General features: G+C 36.9%; 5 protein-coding genes across 7 annotated transcripts in view; 4 read left to right on the top strand and 1 right to left on the bottom strand.

Annotated features, from left to right (window-relative positions):
• LOC106081341 (uncharacterized) overlaps positions 1-20904 on the top strand; it is a 97489-nt gene that overhangs the window by 46901 nt on the left and 29684 nt on the right. The gene's annotated exons all lie outside the window — the stretch shown is intronic.
• LOC106081343 (uncharacterized) lies at positions 1158-7898 on the bottom strand. Of its 2 annotated transcripts, none has more exons than XM_059368829.1 (4): positions 7822-7898; positions 1975-2210; positions 1732-1898; positions 1158-1663 (listed from the first exon to the last, which is right to left on the bottom strand). In XM_059368829.1, the coding sequence occupies exons 2-4, from the start codon at positions 2183-2185 to the stop codon at positions 1322-1324; spliced, it is 720 nt and encodes a 239-aa protein (XP_059224812.1). In that variant the 5' UTR covers positions 2186-2210; positions 7822-7898; the 3' UTR covers positions 1158-1321. The 2 variants fall into 2 exon arrangements, with proteins under 2 accessions (XP_059224812.1, XP_013098685.1); XM_013243231.2 differs by having other exon boundaries at positions 1975-2216; positions 7828-7898.
• On the top strand, positions 1975-8715 carry LOC131997646 (uncharacterized). The gene is made up of 4 exons (XM_059368828.1): positions 1975-2050; positions 7662-7898; positions 7975-8141; positions 8210-8715. The coding sequence occupies exons 2-4, from the start codon at positions 7688-7690 to the stop codon at positions 8549-8551; spliced, it is 720 nt and encodes a 239-aa protein (XP_059224811.1). The 5' UTR covers positions 1975-2050; positions 7662-7687; the 3' UTR covers positions 8552-8715.
• Positions 13110-14435, top strand: LOC106081344 (uncharacterized). Its single transcript, XM_013243232.2, has 3 exons — positions 13110-13836; positions 13898-14052; positions 14122-14435. Exons 1-3 carry the CDS (start codon positions 13608-13610, stop codon positions 14371-14373), a joined length of 636 nt encoding a protein of 211 aa, XP_013098686.2. The 5' UTR covers positions 13110-13607; the 3' UTR covers positions 14374-14435.
• On the top strand, positions 17889-19215 carry LOC106081342 (zinc transporter ZIP1-like). Its single transcript, XM_013243230.2, has one exon. The coding sequence runs from the start codon at positions 18121-18123 to the stop codon at positions 19123-19125; it is 1005 nt and encodes a 334-aa protein (XP_013098684.2). The 5' UTR covers positions 17889-18120; the 3' UTR covers positions 19126-19215.

The following is a 20904-nucleotide window of genomic DNA, read 5'->3' as shown; positions in this document are numbered from 1 at the left end:
AAACCGACCGCCTTATTTAGGCAACATACCATATTTTAAGGGAAATTTGCAAACCCTTCTAACGATATATAAAACATTCCCCAACTCGGGAAATGTTCTATAAATTAAATGGAACTTATACAACACTTCATTAAATTCCATCTAGACTTCAAAAATGTCTATTTAAAAATGGACCCTTACATAGGAGCTTCATCAAAATATTAATCAATATGTCGTCAAGCTCTTTTCCAGAGTCTTAAATTATGCAAATCGGTTCAGTAGATTAAAAGTTATAGCCACTTGAAAGTTGAAGATGTGGAAGTGGTTACTTTTGACACCCTTTATTAAAGATATAGACCAACAACGCCACTTTCCTGAATGCCTATGTCCTTCTCTACAAATGTCTAGAAAATTGGAACATATTTCACCGCTCAGATCAACGTCCAAAAAGTTGTCGACTTATGTACATTTTTTTCGCCGTTTGACCCACTGTGCGACGTGGCTATTGCGTTAGGGGGAAGTTCCTAGCACTTTGAGGAACATTCTTTAAGAAACTCACCGAAAGACAGCGAAGTGGATTGGCAAAATATGACGTTAGAATGCATTCGTCAGACCTGCAAAACTACAATGAGCGTCCAAAGTGTGTCAACACCCATGAAATTATTCTTAAAGTATTATAAATTTGCAAGAATATTGAAAAAACATATTTTCCAACGTACCGCATTCTTACAACAACACACCGCATTCTTACAATAAACGAAATTTCAATGGGTATTGACTCACTTTTGATGCTCATAGTACATGGTATAGTAGTCTGATGATGATATCCACCTTTTTCACTATTTTGCTGTGCATCACAGTCGCACTGAGGACTTTAGTCATCGTGGAAGCTCGTTAAGTGAGCTTTTTCTTTGATCAAACAGCATCTATAGAGACTGTTTTTGTCCATGGTACAATATCTAATTTACTGCGCAGTCTTCGGCACATCGTATGCTAGCAGACCCACTTAGACATTAGCTTAGTCCATTGTTAAAATTGACTGAATTCGTTTGATGCTTCGTTTCGAGAGCTATCAAAAACAAAGTTGAGCCTTAAAATTTAAATCTTTTTTAAGATTTCCGCTTTAAAGTATTTTTTTGTGAGGCTGGCAGTGACCTACTGTTTTCGTACCGAAGGTGTATGTATGTATATTGTCCTTTATTTGAGTTGTTTTGTTACGTACATTCCCTAAAACTATAAGGCTACAATATACTAGGAAACCACTTCCAAAATTATTGATATTGTTCGTTTAATTCTATTTTTTAAAAGCATCTAAAAATCTCTGAAAAAAAAAAACACTTTTTTAAAAGTATTTGCAGGCGTATGCCACTAGCAGAATGAGATAATGTTCTACTCTGATGCTTATGGCGGAGCCAGCATTGGGATTTGGCTTTGATGTTGGTTTTGGTTTTGGTGGCCCATCCTTGAGCAGAATGTTATTACATGCAGGCAAAATTAAAGGATTACAAACAAAGCATTCCTCGGAAGTCATACAGGTTTTCTGCTCCTGCAATGTGGAAGAACATCCCCTAGTAATTGTATCTCCATCTTTTAAAGCGTAGCATAACATGTTGGGTGTGCGACTTATGGGGCAACGAGAAGGTTGAATCTCTAAGTCTTCACCATGCTTGGCGCAGTTGGGATCCTGATGTAATAAGTGGCACATAAGTAGTCTTAAAATATTTGATTTATTTTTACTATCCTCACACTGACCTTTTTTGAGTCGCATTGAATGCATTGGAAATCCGATGGGGCCCATTCATTGCAGAGATCTTCATTGCATTTGTGACATTGGTTTAGATGGTCGACGGCACTTCCACGGCATTTTTCCCTCAAATTTTCTTCAATTGTGTCCAAGCAGCCTTGGGCTTCGACTGTCTCTGTAAAGAAATTGATAGAAAGAGAAAAGGATATTCCGCAAGTTCCTTATCACCAATCCTCTCAAGACTTAGTTACCTCCATTGAACACTGTAGCACAAACACTAACATCACTGGTACACTTCTCTACCCCTTTGTATGTAGTTCGAATGCAGTTAATACCTTTGCAATAGTGACATGACAATTCTGCTCTAATGACTCCAACTTGCAATGTGGAAAAAAGGATTAAAACCAGGAATGTTTTGCGCCCACAATAAGAGGCATAGTGTAAGTAAGATGTTGACTGCATTTTGTGACTATTGAAAATATATTAATTGCATATAGCATTGTAACATTGGTAATATATCGTCAATGCGGAATGGAGGAATTTAGCATTATTTTCAATAATGTGGTAAGAGTGGCTCTCCAAGTAGAGACCCTCCATATTACGACGTTTATCAATGTTTGCATAACTTTTTTGTCCAAGCTACGCAGATAGAAGTATGTTATTCAGAACTAATTTGACAAATAAAACGTAATAAATATTGTCATCTCTTACACCGTTTTACGTTCACCAAATTGTTATCAATATTGACACCCATTAAATGCAGCATTTTTATTGATAAAAGATCGATTTCCTGAAAAGAGCACAGTGCAACTGACAAAAGATAATGAAGTCCCCAGTTTAGCGAAACTAAATTGTTACTATATGTAGAATGTATTATGTGCTATATAATGTTGTCTTTTAATCCATCTCGAAGAATAATTTCCGTATATCTCGAAAATTGTATATTCTATTAAAATTTGGCTCAAACCTGACTTACCAACGAATTTGTATCATTAAAACGTACTGAACGAGTTTTATACTCTAATTCTGTGGTACTAGGTATTATAAATTAGTGAATTCGTTTGTTAAACTTTGAAGGAAGTCTGTCTATGTTAACTTGTAATCAAAGAAAAAATCCCAATTCTATCTTGTTTTGTAGAAAATTTCCCATAAGATCGTCATGATTTTAGACACCTATAAAACTATAACAAGCGCCGTTTATAATCGATGTTCTCAAATTTGTAAACAACAGTCTCTTCCATTCCAAGAAATATGGTTAAATCGGTTCTGATTTGGATATAGCTAGCATGTATATGTATTGTCCAATTTTAACTGAAGCCATAAACACATATTTCCAAAATTTCGCACAATGTTTTCTACTACGGTCATTATATATATATATGTTTCCAAAGATTCCATATTTACTACCAATTATTCTAAGCTACCACTGGTACTCGGCCGAGGACCTACATTATTTGTCATAAAAATTTTAATTATATATTTACCCCAAAGCTATCAACCTCGGATGCAACAGTGGTGAGAGAGGGAGACGGTGGAGCATACCTGCCATCACTTTATCTGCCTTTGACTCTCCGACACCGCCACCCACGTCAGAGCTGCAACGGCTGGTGAGGAAAACAAAACAGACAGGAAATGAGGTACTACAATAATAGGGAGCGATGCGAACTCTCACCAAATTTCTTAACCTGTTTATTTATGCTTAACTTGCACTTTTTCTCCATCGCTGTCCACGAAACTACTGAGACGTAAGTTAGTGTTGGTCTAATCACGTAGAACCAGTGGACTTTCCTCGGATGCAGGCCCTATTTCAATTCAGTTCCTGTCCAAGATCACACCTAAGTATTTGACCTTGTCAGATATCGAAATCGTCTTATTGAGGAAACATGGTGCGTCAAAGTGGCCCACCCTCGTCTTCCCCGTGAACAGACGGATTTCAGTCTTCTCTGGCCTAACATTCAGATCGCTAGGTCTAGTCCAGTCGTATGCCATCTTCAAGACCCTATCGGCCCTTCTGCATAGCTGCTTCGGATTCTTACCTTTTAGAAGTAGTATAACATCGTTGTAGGAGACGCGTTCAAATCCCTCTTTCGTCGGCATTCGCAATAGGTTTTTATGATGGTCACCAATACGGGTGGCAATAAAATGCCCCCATGTGGCATTCCTTGTGCCACTTTCTCTCTTATATAAATGTCACCCACAATTTATCCATATTTTCCTTAGCTATGGTTCATCCAGTCTCTAAGGACGCGGTCCACTCGGTACAATGGATTGGATCTGTACAGTTTATTTGTTCATATAGATTTAGGTTTAGAATTAAGATGAAGTTAGAAATAAAATGAGTTCTTCCCAAACCATCAAACAAAGCGGTTGGTCTTCAAATTGTTCTTTGCATACCGCCAGTGTGTACGTTTTGGCATCGAAGAATTATTCTATTCTATGCACAACCTCGTGCAGGGCAGTCTCCTGTCATGGGAAGGTCCCATGATATAGGCGTGCTTTTTGTATTTAAGCAGTTCACTAGATGCCCTACTCTTTATCATAGTATCCACCATGGTTTTGAGTAGAAAGGACGTAAGGCTTCTAAGTCTGAAGGCATTTGGAGTCGCATAGCTTGTCTTGGCAAGCTTAAATACCACCCTTGCCTCTTGACAGGCTTTCGGAATATATGCAAGTCCTAGGCACGATGTAGAAATGGTAGCCCAATGTGGCGCCTGATAGTCGGTCTCCTTCCGTAGTAACGCCTAATGTATTCCATCAGGACAGAATCTTAAAAAAATTTAAAAGGGACACATTAGTAGTTTCAGAAGATATTATCATCTTTACGAAAGCCATAAATGTGGAAATTAGTTAATTTTTGTTGTACATTATGCAGTTCCAAATGGTATATTGGGTACTTTCTTAATATGAACATGATTTTGAACCTATGAAATTTTCCTCACTTAAAGAATGTAAGTGGTCATTCATAATCATGTACTTAGGTTTAGGTTTGATATATTTTCTTCCCGGACACAGATTATGTATATATAAATATATAAATATATATATATATATATATATATATATATATATATATATATATATATATATATATATATATATATATATATATATATATATATATATATATATATATATATATATATATATATATATATATATATATATATATATATATATATATATATATATATATATATATATATATATATATATATATATATATATATATATATATATATATATATATATATATATATATATATATATATATATATATATATATATATATATATATATATATATATATATATATATATATATATATATATATATATATATATATATATATATATATATATATATATATATATATATATATATATATATATATTTATATATTTATATATACATAATCTGTGTCCGGGAAGAAAATATATCAAACCTAAACCTAAGTACATGATTATGAATGACCACTTACATTCTTTAAGTGAGGAAAATTTCATAGGTTCAAAATCATGTTCATATTAAGAAAGTACCCAATATACCATTTGGAACTGCATAATGTACAACAAAAATTAACTAATTTCCACATTTATGGCTTTCGTAAAGATGATAATATCTTCTGAAACTACTAATGTGTCCCTTTTAAATTTTTTTAAGATTCTGTCCTGATGGAATACATTAGGCGTTACTACGGAAGGAGACCGACTATCAGGCGCCACATTGGGCTACCATTTCTACATCGTGCCTAGGACTTGCATATATTCCGAAAGCCTGTCAAGAGGCAAGGGTGGTATTTAAGCTTGCCAAGACAAGCTATGCGACTCCAAATGCCTTCAGACTTAGAAGCCTTACGTCCTTTCTACTCAAAACCATGGTGGATACTATGATAAAGAGTAGGGCATCTAGTGAACTGCTTAAATACAAAAAGCACGCCTATATCATGGGACCTTCCCATGACAGGAGACTGCCCTGCACGAGGTTGTGCATAGAATAGAATAATTCTTCGATGCCAAAACGTACACACTGGCGGTATGCAAAGAACAATTTGAAGACCAACCGCTTTGTTTGATGGTTTGGGAAGAACTCATTTTATTTCTAACTTCATCTTAATTCTAAACCTAAATCTATATGAACAAATAAACTGTACAGATCCAATCCATTGTACCGAGTGGACCGCGTCCTTAGAGACTGGATGAACCATAGCTAAGGAAAATATGGATAAATTGTGGGTGACATTTATATAAGAGAGAAAGTGGCACAAGGAATGCCACATGGGGGCATTTTATTGCCACCCGTATTGGTGACCATCATAAAAACCTATTGCGAATGCCGACGAAAGAGGGATTTGAACGCGTCTCCTACAACGATGTTATACTACTTCTAAAAGGTAAGAATCCGAAGCAGCTATGCAGAAGGGCCGATAGGGTCTTGAAGATGGCATACGACTGGACTAGACCTAGCGATCTGAATGTTAGGCCAGAGAAGACTGAAATCCGTCTGTTCACGGGGAAGACGAGGGTGGGCCACTTTGACGCACCATGTTTCCTCAATAAGACGATTTCGATATCTGACAAGGTCAAATACTTAGGTGTGATCTTGGACAGGAACTGAATTGAAATAGGGCCTGCATCCGAGGAAAGTCCACTGGTTCTACGTGATTAGACCAACACTAACTTACGTCTCAGTAGTTTCGTGGACAGCGATGGAGAAAAAGTGCAAGTTAAGCATAAATAAACAGGTTAAGAAATTTGGTGAGAGTTCGCATCGCTCCCTATTATTGTAGTACCTCATTTCCTGTCTGTTTTGTTTTCCTCACCAGCCGTTGCAGCTCTGACGTGGGTGGCGGTGTCGGAGAGTCAAAGGCAGATAAAGTGATGGCAGGTATGCTCCACCGTCTCCCTCTCTCACCACTGTTGCATCCGAGGTTGATAGCTTTGGGGTAAATATATAATTAAAATTTTTATGACAAATAATGTAGGTCCTCGGCCGAGTACCAGTGGTAGCTTAGAATAATTGGTAGTAAATATGGAATCTTTGGAAACATATATATATATAATGACCGTAGTAGAAAACATTGTGCGAAATTTTGGAAATATGTGTTTATGGCTTCAGTTAAAATTGGACAATACATATACATGCTAGCTATATCCAAATCAGAACCGATTTAACCATATTTCTTGGAATGGAAGAGACTGTTGTTTACAAATTTGAGAACATCGATTATAAACGGCGCTTGTTATAGTTTTATAGGTGTCTAAAATCATGACGATCTTATGGGAAATTTTCTACAAAACAAGATAGAATTGGGATTTTTTCTTTGATTACAAGTTAACATAGACAGACTTCCTTCAAAGTTTAACAAACGAATTCACTAATTTATAATACCTAGTACCACAGAATTAGAGTATAAAACTCGTTCAGTACGTTTTAATGATACAAATTCGTTGGTAAGTCAGGTTTGAGCCAAATTTTAATAGAATATACAATTTTCGAGATATACGGAAATTATTCTTCGAGATGGATTAAAAGACAACATTATATAGCACATAATACATTCTACATATAGTAACAATTTAGTTTCGCTAAACTGGGGACTTCATTATCTTTTGTCAGTTGCACTGTGCTCTTTTCAGGAAATCGATCTTTTATCAATAAAAATGCTGCATTTAATGGGTGTCAATATTGATAACAATTTGGTGAACGTAAAACGGTGTAAGAGATGACAATATTTATTACGTTTTATTTGTCAAATTAGTTCTGAATAACATACTTCTATCTGCGTAGCTTGGACAAAAAAGTTATGCAAACATTGATAAACGTCGTAATATGGAGGGTCTCTACTTGGAGAGCCACTCTTACCACATTATTGAAAATAATGCTAAATTCCTCCATTCCGCATTGACGATATATTACCAATGTTACAATGCTATATGCAATTAATATATTTTCAATAGTCACAAAATGCAGTCAACATCTTACTTACACTATGCCTCTTATTGTGGGCGCAAAACATTCCTGGTTTTAATCCTTTTTTCCACATTGCAAGTTGGAGTCATTAGAGCAGAATTGTCATGTCACTATTGCAAAGGTATTAACTGCATTCGAACTACATACAAAGGGGTAGAGAAGTGTACCAGTGATGTTAGTGTTTGTGCTACAGTGTTCAATGGAGGTAACTAAGTCTTGAGAGGATTGGTGATAAGGAACTTGCGGAATATCCTTTTCTCTTTCTATCAATTTCTTTACAGAGACAGTCGAAGCCCAAGGCTGCTTGGACACAATTGAAGAAAATTTGAGGGAAAAATGCCGTGGAAGTGCCGTCGACCATCTAAACCAATGTCACAAATGCAATGAAGATCTCTGCAATGAATGGGCCCCATCGGATTTCCAATGCATTCAATGCGACTCAAAAAAGGTCAGTGTGAGGATAGTAAAAATAAATCAAATATTTTAAGACTACTTATGTGCCACTTATTACATCAGGATCCCAACTGCGCCAAGCATGGTGAAGACTTAGAGATTCAACCTTCTCGTTGCCCCATAAGTCGCACACCCAACATGTTATGCTACGCTTTAAAAGATGGAGATACAATTACTAGGGGATGTTCTTCCACATTGCAGGAGCAGAAAACCTGTATGACTTCCGAGGAATGCTTTGTTTGTAATCCTTTAATTTTGCCTGCATGTAATAACATTCTGCTCAAGGATGGGCCACCAAAACCAAAACCAACATCAAAGCCAAATCCCAATGCTGGCTCCGCCATAAGCATCAGAGTAGAACATTATCTCATTCTGCTAGTGGCATACGCCTGCAAATACTTTTAAAAAAGTGTTTTTTTTTTTCAGAGATTTTTAGATGCTTTTAAAAAATAGAATTAAACGAACAATATCAATAATTTTGGAAGTGGTTTCCTAGTATATTGTAGCCTTATAGTTTTAGGGAATGTACGTAACAAAACAACTCAAATAAAGGACAATATACATACATACACCTTCGGTACGAAAACAGTAGGTCACTGCCAGCCTCACAAAAAAATACTTTAAAGCGGAAATCTTAAAAAAGATTTAAATTTTAAGGCTCAACTTTGTTTTTGATAGCTCTCGAAACGAAGCATCAAACGAATTCAGTCAATTTTAACAATGGACTAAGCTAATGTCTAAGTGGGTCTGCTAGCATACGATGTGCCGAAGACTGCGCAGTAAATTAGATATTGTACCATGGACAAAAACAGTCTCTATAGATGCTGTTTGATCAAAGAAAAAGCTCACTTAACGAGCTTCCACGATGACTAAAGTCCTCAGTGCGACTGTGATGCACAGCAAAATAGTGAAAAAGGTGGATATCATCATCAGACTACTATACCATGTACTATGAGCATCAAAAGTGAGTCAATACCCATTGAAATTTCGTTTATTGTAAGAATGCGGTGTGTTGTTGTAAGAATGCGGTACGTTGGAAAATATGTTTTTTCAATATTCTTGCAAATTTATAATACTTTAAGAATAATTTCATGGGTGTTGACACACTTTGGACGCTCATTGTAGTTTTGCAGGTCTGACGAATGCATTCTAACGTCATATTTTGCCAATCCACTTCGCTGTCTTTCGGTGAGTTTCTTAAAGAATGTTCCTCAAAGTGCTAGGAACTTCCCCCTAACGCAATAGCCACGTCGCACAGTGGGTCAAACGGCGAAAAAAATGTACATAAGTCGACAACTTTTTGGACGTTGATCTGAGCGGTGAAATATGTTCCAATTTTCTAGACATTTGTAGAGAAGGACATAGGCATTCAGGAAAGTGGCGTTGTTGGTCTATATCTTTAATAAAGGGTGTCAAAAGTAACCACTTCCACATCTTCAACTTTCAAGTGGCTATAACTTTTAATCTACTGAACCGATTTGCATAATTTAAGACTCTGGAAAAGAGCTTGACGACATATTGATTAATATTTTGATGAAGCTCCTATGTAAGGGTCCATTTTTAAATAGACATTTTTGAAGTCTAGATGGAATTTAATGAAGTGTTGTATAAGTTCCATTTAATTTATAGAACATTTCCCGAGTTGGGGAATGTTTTATATATCGTTAGAAGGGTTTGCAAATTTCCCTTAAAATATGGTATGTTGCCTAAATAAGGCGGTCGGTTTTCCTGTGTAATGGTGACGGAAACAAAAAATTGAAAATTCCACTTTTTTGGATTTTTTGTTGCCGGTTACATAAATTGGATAGGTTAGAAAATTTTCATAATTTCTTTGTGTTTTACAGAAAAAATGATGCAGAAAAAAGTCTCTTACACATATGTACTATGAAATTAGATGTAGTTCTTGGTATTTAACAATCAAAAAAGCAATTATTTACTTATTTAATTGAGAATTTTTAGTATTTGAGCTCCCACGACCTCATTTATGGCTCATTATGGATATGACGAGGCATTCCTTAAATTTTTGCGAACATTTTAAGTATTAACTAAAAGTACCAAAAAAGTTAAAAAACACAACGTGGAATTTTTTTGCCAATGTGAAACTTTAGAAATTTTGTAAAAATTGGCCATATCGGTTTTAAATGACGGGGTGGTCTCATATTCATATAAATTAGGACTTAAAACTTTGCCTAATACCTCCGCTTTATTGAAAGGAAAGAAATGATAATGATTTGATTGCCAAAGCTTAGGAAAAATTTAAGGAAATAAGAGCCTAATGCTGGCGATATTTGTAAGGTTCTATGCCATGTAAAAATTTCTTCTCAAAATGGTATGCGATGGCATGGTCCATTATGCATGCTTTTTTTCTTTAATTCTAATTATGCAAATCGGTTCAGTAGATCAAAAGTTATAGCCTGTTGAAGGTTGAAGAAGTGGAATGTGGTCAACTTTGACAACCTGTATCTCACCCTGTATTAAAGATATATGTAGACCAACAACGCCACTTTTCTGAAAGCCTGTCCTCTCTACAAATGTCTAGAACATTTTTTACTGGTCAGATAAACAGGTAAAAAGTTGTGGACTTATTTCCAATTTTTTCGCCGTTTGACCCACTGTGCGTTGTCATCACAAGGATCACCGTGTTTAAGTATATGGTTGTGATTTACTCAACATGTCTAAAAATTGCCCATGTACCTACAAGGGTTGCTATCTATATCTCAAATCCTGGCAATGTAAGTGCCTCCTGATACAAACTTTAATGATTTCCGATGTGATTTATCGAGATAAGAGTGTCTTAATCAACTTGTTAAGGTAAAACAATGTCAAAAATCACCATTTCACAAAAGTAGCCCAACTGCAATCGTTTTGACGGAAACTATTTAAGTTTTCGGTAAACTCATTCAGCAATACCAACATTGAGACTGGAGCTTCCTTTGGTATTCGTATGGCAAGCCGCTATAAGAAAATGAATGGTTCGTGTTGGATCTCAAAAACGTTAACTTTTAATGCACAAAAACCAGATCAATATGAGAGATGCCAAATCGATCCACATTGAAAATTGGACAAAAATATATATATATATATATATATATATACTAGCAGCACATGGCCCTCTCCGCTGCGACTTCTTTTTCTTTATATGGAGCAAAACTATCCTTTGCATCAAATAAAGAGCTTTTAGTAAACTAGCATGCTACGAAAAATGGTATACAAATATCGCTTGACCAATAGCATAACAATATAAATGCTTTATCTGAATCTATATTATCTTTATTGGTCAACGAATTCGCTCGATGGGTTTAGGGTCATTTAAGTTTGGATGTTAGACGTACTCCACTCTTAAAAGACTTTTTTTGCGCTAGATTTTTCCATACGGATTTTTGCAGTGGGAAGGCCCCCAGGATGCTGGTTGGTGGGTTTTAGAGGGTGGTGTGGACTCCCAAAAGTGGGTATGGATTTCGTGCTCTACTCGCAAATACTTCTGATTTCAGCCCCATATTGTCATGATCGGTAAATATATATCTCCGATTTAGGAGTGCTTTTGGGGGTGAGGTACTCCCCCAGACACTTAGCCCGAAAAAAAATATAAGCATCCTACTCTACTTTCAAATACCATTTATTTTAACCCCATATTACCATCTGTTTAAGGAGAGTTTATGGTATGAGGCGTCCCTCAAATACTTGGCCACAAAATTGGTTATCAAATTCGATTTTTAATCTCAAATACATTTCATTTGAGTCACATATTACCATGGTCGTAAATTTTTACTCTTTGGGAGGTGTTGGGGAAGAGTGCGATGCCCAAAATACATTGTCCCACATTTGGATATCAGATTCGTATTCTACTGCCAGATATCTTCATTTGCGCCCCAAATTTCGATGGTCAGAAATAATTGCTGTTTGTAGGGTGTTTTGGAGAAGAGGTAGACCCCCAGAAAATTGGTCCTGAAAGTGGGTATCATTTTTGGTGTTCTACTCCCCAATACCTATAATTTGAGCCCCACATTGGCATGGCCTGTAAACATGCCCGATTAAGGGGTGTTTTGTGGAGTGGGGTGGTCCCCCAAACACTTAGCCCTGAAAATATATCAGCATGGTGCTCTACTTTCAAATATCATTTATTTGAACCCCAAATTGTCATTGGCTTCAAAATTGGATATCAAATTCGTTTTCTAATCTCAAACACCGTTCATTTAAAACCCTTATTGCCAAAGTCAGCAGTATGTCCGGTTCGGGGTATGGACCCTAAAAACTATCAATATCGAGCTCCACTCTCTTTAAAGCCCAAATTGTCATGGTGAGCAAATACGTCCTATTTGTGTGTTATTGTGGGGGTGGGACGACAGTTGGTACCGGATGTTCATATCAGATTCGTGCTTTACTCCCAAATACCTTTCATTTGAGCCCCATATTTCCATAGTCGAAAAACATGACCGGTTCGGGGAATGGAGCGGCTACTCAGTGCTTGGCCCTGAAAATAAATATCACATTCGTGTTCTACTCTAAAATACCTCTTATTTGAACCCCATATTGCAATTGTCAGCAAATACGTCCTATTTGGGTGGTGTAACTGGGGTGGTGTGGCCCCATAGACATTTTTTCCCAAATATTGATTTCAGATTCGTGCTTTACTCCCAAAGACCTTTCATTTGATACCCCATATTGCTATGGTCGTAAATTTGTCCTCTTTGGGGTTGGGGGTTGTTTTGAGAGAGGGGCGCCCCCTAAACACTTGTTTCCATATTTGTGAAAATTAGATTTGAGCTAAAGATAACCTATATAAAGATGTAAAATTTTCCAACTTCTTAAGGAAACATTTCGTTTGACGAAAAATTTACTTTCATACACAATTTCTGTTGCTGATTGCAATATCATAGTAGGAATGAGAGAATTTTGTCTATGACCTATACCACGTCGACCTAACCTTGTGAGTCTATTGTTATTGGGGGAAGTATGGTCCTAGTCTGTCCATAGGTTAGTTGAGATTCCATATACTCCAAACTTCAAAATTTACTCACATACCTCAGATAAGTATTAAATTCTCTAAAGACTTCTAATCAAGTATGGTTATGTATATCCCTTTTAATACGAAGTGTGGTCCAAAAGCATTTAATATCAGATAACTTATAGCTATAATTTTGTAGGGAATTAACTCGGATTATCCTTATGCCGCAAAATCGAACGGAAAACTTTTTTATATTTCGTGATGTGTTCTAATGCCAGTCACGTTAAACCAAAACAGAACACTGTTCATACAGATTGTCTCTTGCCCCGCAATATTACCTTACCATAGTGTATTTTGATTGAAATCAGTACTGCGCCTGATAAAAATATGAAAACATTGTCAAGAGCCCATTGAGAGATAAACCCATAGTTTTGAAATCGCATCAATAGCAAAATCAATAAATTTAATTAATGAGCTCTTCAAAAGTCTATATAATAAGGTGCATATTACACCTCAATGATTCAATTATTGTGGTGTTTAATCAAGTACAACAGTTCCAATTTGGAAATGCATTCGAAGTATTTATTTTTATCGGTTTTAGCCTTTTGCCTTTTCGAGTCGATAACAGCCAACAGACCTAGGACATGCTACTCGTGCAAGGGAATTAATTGTATGCGCACCTCACGGGAGACCACAAAACAGTGTTCAGATCCTTTGGATTATTGTGTTACTATTTTTGACAACTGTAAGTGAGAGCGTAGTAAGACATAAAATCAATTTCCAACCTGTAACCCAACCGTTTGTAGTCAATGTCATTCAGAAAGGGTGCTCCTATGAGATTCAAGAGAGTTTGCGCAGACGCTGTGATAACAATTCCGTCGAATGCCACAAGTGCAACACAGATCGATGCAACACTTTAGGGCAAGCTGACTATATGTGTATACAGTGTGATTCCAGTCAGGTGAGTAACCGTATGCTTGAGGGAACTACATTTTGAAATAAGCTTTCTTTCCTTTTATTTCAACATTAGAACGCCAAGTGTGCCTCAGCACCAATGGAGTTAAAACCTACCCGTTGTGGCTCTCCCACTGCTCCCAATTCTTACTGCTTTGTACAGTACAATGGAAAAGTTATTCAGCGAGGTTGTTCAAGATCAGTAGTCGAACAAGAGGCCTGCAAGGAAAACCCGGACTGTATGCTTTGTCTGGCAGGTGACATTCGAGTTTGTAACACTGCAAACTTTAAACCCGGATCTTTGTCTTTGGAGAGAATACAACTTTGAAATACGGAAAGCAATCTAATATCTTGACTTGCAAATAAACTTGTAGATTTTGGAAAAAATTAGTCTCATGGAAAATTTGACGACAGACAATTGGGGGTTTGCCTAGTTAGCACATAACTTAACATTTTTGCTCTATGATTACAGCAAAACATGTAATGCGATGCAACTGAATTAGGTGGCGAAGCAATAACAATATTTGATGTATATGGTTGACGTTTCATTCACACGAAAATTTTCTATTAAATGATTGCGAGACGTGCGGCATTCTATTGGATAACATAACACAAACAAAAATCATGCAACGATGCACAACAATAGCAACTGCATGGAAACGGAGTTGTTTGTAACCCAATTCGGAGCAATTAATTCAATCGAAATTTGCATTGACGCAGCGACATGTCGCTAATGTGTTACTCTCAGAACTCATTACCATTTTTATAGAGTGTTTGGAGAGTTGTTCCCGCGAAAAGTCGAAGTCAGTACTAGTGCCTACTATTTAGATTAGGTTGCCAAGCTCCATTTGAAATTCATCGTAGATAACTATTTTCATACCGCATGGTGTCTGTGTAGTTTTTTGCCCTTATAAATTAATCTACCCTAATTTTGATATAGGATAGTATTTTTTACCGATTAGCGTGTAGTATGGCACGTTTCCATGCATGTTTCATTGCACTTGTAGTGTTTGCGTAAAAAGAATCTTTTTATTTTTATACCCTCCACCATAAGATGGGGGTATACTAATTTCGTCATTCTGTTTGTAACTACTCGAAATATTCGTCTGAGACCCCATAAAGTATATATATTCTTGATCGTCGTGACATTTTATGTCGATCTAGCCGTCCGTCCGTCTGTCTGTCGAAAGCACGCTAACTTCCGAAGGAGTAAAGCTAGCCGCTTGAAATTTTGCACAAATACTTCTTATTAGTGTAGGTCGGTTGGTATTGTAAATGGGCCATATCGGTCCATGTTTTGATATAGCTGCCATATAAACCGATCTTGGGTCTTGACTTCTTGAGCCTCTAGAATGCGCAATTCTTATCCGATTTGAATGAATTTTTGCACGACGTGTTTTGTTATCATACCCAACAACTGTGCCAAGTATGGTTTAAATCGGTCCATAACCTGATAAAGCTGTCATATAAACAGATCTGGGGATTTGACTACTTGTGCCACTAGAGGGCGCAATTCCTATCCGATTTGGCTGAATTTTGCATGACGTATTTTATTTTTACTTTCAACAACTGTGTCAAATAAGGTTCAAATCGGTCCATAACCTGATATAGCACCCATATAAACCGATCTGGGATCTTGACTTCTTGACCCCTAGAGGTCGCAATTATTATCCGATATGCCTGAAATTTTGTACGACGGATCCTCTCATGACCATCAACAAACGTGTTTATTATGTTCTGAATCGGTCTATAGCCCGATACAGATCCCATATAAATCGCTCTCTCTATTTTACTTCGTGAGCCCCAATGGGTGCAATTCTTATACGAATTGGCTGAAATTTTACACAGGTCTCCAACATATAATTTAATTGTGGTCCGAACCGGACCATATCTTGATATCGTTTTAATAGCAGAGCAACTCTTTTCTTATATCCTTTTTAGCCTAAGAAGAGATGCCGGGAAAAGAACTCGACAAATGCGATCCATGGTGGAGGGTATATAAGATTCGGCCCGGCCGAACTTAGCACGCTTTTACTTGTTAATCGTAATTTTTAATTTCTCATCATCTCAGTGTTATATAGGGGAAGCAAGCAAAAGCAAAAAAAAAATAAATGATTCGCAATGAGATGAAATCAGCAGTTTACGACGAATCTTTTGCAATGTCGACAATTGGTTGATATGAGAACAAAAACGTTAGGCCTCCCATCTGGTGAACAACCATCGATAATGAATCAGATTAATTCAACAACATTACTTGAGTCGAGCTGTTCCAATTTTAATCAGACACCTATTTGTTTTTCAGCAGTGAACGTAAGCCGGGGTACTGAATCAATATGGCCTGAATTTCGTGAAATTAAATACTCAGCGCCGAAAATTATGGCGTATACAGGAGTAAAGGAGAAACTAATTGCTATGTTGATTTTCTTCCTAGGAAGCTTTCTGTTTGGAATGCTTCCAGCTACGATATCTCGAACGAATCGACAAAGATTTCCACTAACAATGTCGTTGATGCTGTGCTTTGGAGGCGGAGTTCTATTGGCAACTTCATTGATCCACATTTTACCCGATGTTCGCGATGCAATGGCTTCAAATTGGGCCGAGATTACCTTCTGTGGTGGATTTCTGTTGATTTATTTTGTGGACGAAGTACTTCACTATTTTCTTATTGGAACTCCCCAGCCACAATTGGTGGAAGCCAGATCCAGCGTCAGTGTATTAATTGATTGCGAGACGTGCGGCATTCTATTGGACAACATAACACAAACAAAAATCATGCAACGATATACAACTATAGCAACTGCATGGAAACAGAGTTGTTTGTGACCCCGTTCGGATCAATTAATTGAATCGAAATTTGCATTGACGCAGCGACATGTCGCTAATGTTTTACTCTCAAAACTCGTTATCATTTTTATAGAGTGTTGGGACAGTTGTTCCAGCGAAAAGTTGTTCAAGATCAGTAGTCGAACAAGAGGACTGCAATGAAAATCCGGACAGTATGCTTTGTCTGGCAGGTGACATTCGAGTTTGTAACAGCGCAAACTTTAAACCCGGATCTTTGTCTTTGGAGAGAATACAATTTAGAAATATGGTCCAACCGGAAAGCTATTTAATATCTTGGCTTGCAAATAAACTTGTAAATTTTGGAAAAAAGTAGTCTCATGGAAAATTAGACGACAGGCAATTGGGGGCTTGCCTAGTTAGCAAATACCTTAACATTTTTGCTGTATGATTACAACAAAACATGTAATGCGATGCTACTGAATTAGGTGGCGAAGCAATAAAAATATTTTTTGTATATGGTTGACGTTTCATTCACACGAAAATTGTCTATTAATTGATTGCGAAACGTGCGTCATTCTATTGGACAACATAACACAAACAAAAAACATGCAACGATACACAACAATAGCAACTGCATGGAAACGGAGTGTTTGTGACCCAGTTCGGAGCAATTAATTGAATTGAAATTTGCATTGACGCAGCGACATGTCGCTAATGTTTTACTCTCCGAACTCGTTACCGTTTTTATAGAGTGTTTGGAGAGTTGTTCCCGCGAAAAGTCGAAGTCAGTACTAGTGCCTACTATTTAGATTAGGTTGTCAAGCACGATTTGAAATTCGTCGTAGATAACTATTTTCATACCGCATGGTGTCTGTGCAGTTTTTTTGCCCTTATAAATTAATCTACCCTAATATTGATATAGGCTAGGATTTTTCACCGATTAGTGTGTAGTTTGGCACGTTTCCATGCATGTTTCATTGCACTTGAAGTGTTTGTGTAAAATGAATCTTTTTATTTTTAATCGTAATTCTTAATTTTTCATCATCTCAGTGTTTTATAGGGGAAGCAAGCAAATGTCTTTCTCAAAAAAAAAAAAAAAAAAATAAATAAATGATTTGCAATGAGATGAAATCAGCAGTTTCCAATTGGCTGACAATTGGCTGATATGAGAACAAAAACGTTAGGCCTCCCAGATGGGGAACAGCCATCGACAATGAATCAGATTAATTCAAAAAGTTTACTTGAGTCGAGCTGTTCCAATTGTAATCGGACACATATTTGTTTTTAAGCAATGAACGTAAGCCGGGGTACTGAATCAATATGGTCTGAATTTCGAGAAATTAAATACTCAACGCCGAAAAGTATGGCGAATACAGGAGTAAGGGAGAAACTAATTGCTATGTTGATTTTCTGCCTAGGAAGCTTTCTGTTTGGAATGCTTCCAGCTACGATATCTCGAACGAATCGACAAAGATTTCCACTAACAATGTCGTTGATGCTGTGCTTTGGAGGCGGAGTTCTATTGGCAACTTCATTGATCCACATTTTACCCGATGTTCGCGATGCAATGGCTTCAAATTGGGCTGAGATTACCTTCTGTGGTGGATTTCTGTTGATTTATTTTGTGGACGAAGTACTTCACTATTTTCTTATTGGAACTCCCCAGCCACAATTGGTGGATGCCAGATCCAGCATCACCAGCAGCAGTTATGGAACTATTAACAATGAATCAAATGCTTTGCTGCCCAATGCTCCCAATCAAAATATTGATAGCATCAATGCTTCGACGCACCAGAGCGAGAATCATACTAAATTTCACTCAATATCAACCATAGGCCTAATTGTCGCCTTATCAGTACACTCAACAATCGAAGGAATAGCAATCGGCGTTCAGAACACACCTTCGGAAGTGCTGTTTCTTATGGGAGCAGTTGCATGCCACAAATTCGTAATGGCATTTTGCTTGGGTCTTCAAATGATATCTAACCTATCGGGAAATGTAAAAGGTCATCTTATTGGTATATCCGTATTTGGTTTTGGTGCTGCAGTTGGTATTGGTCTGGGCATGCTTTTGGTAGACATTCCAAGTTTGGTGTTGTCGGTCACTGCCCTGTCCATTATACAGGGTATTGCAGGAGGCACGCTGCTTTACGTGACCGTATGTGAGATAATTCCACGAGAGAAAGTTTCAGCACATAAAAATTCACGACGAAAAATAGCTGGAATCGCTCAATTCCTAGCTCTTATGTTGGGATTTTCTCTAATGGTTTTAATCAATTTCTATTTCGATGCATAATATATACTCGAAAATGGTGCTAACCTGTATTTAGAAAAAAAAGTAAGGTAGTGCAAATTTAATTTTTAAATGCTTACAATGTAAATAAACAAAAAAATTTAAATAAAAATAAAATAAAATTTTTAATACTCATAAATTATTTACTCAAAAATTTGATTTTATTCAAGCTATGCGGTCGTGCTTAGTATGCAGTTTTAATGAACGAAATTTTTATCAAAAGAATTAAAACAATACCCCAAGTTTCATACCTTTTTTGAGCCCAAGAAATATAAATGGGAACAGCGTAGCGTTCAACATTCAATTACTTGTCCATACGCCAAATCAAAAAATTAAGTTGTGTGTTTTTTATGTTGATTATTTTTAATTCGACCCTTTTATTCAATGTTGTTGTTTTTGATTCAAGCTCGAGGTCATTTTGGTTTTTCTCTTTTCTTAATTATCTTATGCATCGATATTTTTGTGTTTTTATTATACCCTCCACCATAAGATGGGGGGTATACTAATTTCGTCATTCTGTTTGTAACTACTCGAAATATTCGTCTGAGACCCCATAAAGAATATATATTCTTGATCGTCGTGACATTTTATGTCGATCTAGCCATGTCCGTCCGTCTGTCCGTCCGTCCGTCCGACCGTCTGTCTGTCGAAAGCACGCTAACTTCCGAAGGAGTAAAGCTAGCCGTTTGAAATTTTTCACAAATACTTCTTATTAGTGTAGGTCGGTTGGTATTGTAAATGGGCCATATCGGTTCATGTTTTGATATAGTTGTCATATAAACCGATCTTGGGTCTTGACTTCTTGAGCCTCTAGAGGGCGCAATTCTTATCCGATTTGAATGAATTTTGGCACAACGTCTTTTGTTATAATATCCAACAATTGTGCCAAGTATGGTTCAAATCGGTCCATAACCTGATATAGCTGCCATATAAACCGGTCTTGGGTCTTGACTTCTTGAGCCTCTAGAGTGCGCAATTCTTATCCGATTGGAATGACATTTCACACGACATGTTTTGTCATGATATCCAACATCTGTGCCAAGAATGGTACAAATCGGTCTATAACCTGATATAGCTGTCATATAAACCGATCTTGGGTCTCGACTTCTTGTGCCACTAGAGGGCGCAATTCTTATCCGATTTGAATGAATTTTGGCACGAAGTATTTTGATATCCAACAACCGTGCCAAGTATGGTTCAAATCGGTTCATAACCTGATATAGCTGTCATATAAATCGATCTGGGATCTTGACTTCTTGAGCCTGTAGAGGTCACAATTATTATCCGATTTGCTTGAAATTTTGTACGACGGATTCTCTCATGACCGTCAACATACGTGTTTATTATGATCTGAATCGGTATATAGCCCGATACAGCTCCCATATAAATCGATCTCTCTATTTTACTTCTTGAGACCCCAAAGGGCACAATTCTTATTCGAGTTGGCTGACATTTTACACAGGTCTCCAACATATAATTTAATTGTGGTCCAAACCGGACCATATCTTGATATCGCTCTAATAGCAGAGCAAATCTTTTCTTATATCCTGTTTTGCCTAAGAAGAGATGCCGGGAAAAGAACTCGACAAATGCTATCCATGGTGGAGGGTATATAAGATTCGGTCCGGCCGAACTTAGCACGCTTTTATTTGTTTTTTAAGTGCTCTCATGTAACAGAAATAACATAGACTTCCATACGGATGGTTCTAAGCAAAACGACCAGGTGGGCTTTGGGGTGTACTCTAAAGATCTAGAACTGGTCAAGCAGAGATCCTTGCAATT

Source organism: Stomoxys calcitrans, chromosome 5 (assembly GCF_963082655.1).
Source record: "Stomoxys calcitrans chromosome 5, idStoCalc2.1, whole genome shotgun sequence".
In the NCBI taxonomy this organism is placed as follows: domain Eukaryota; kingdom Metazoa; phylum Arthropoda; class Insecta; order Diptera; family Muscidae; genus Stomoxys; species Stomoxys calcitrans.
The sequence above is the reverse complement of the archived record's forward strand: the minus strand, read 5'-3'. Positions and strand labels throughout refer to the sequence as shown.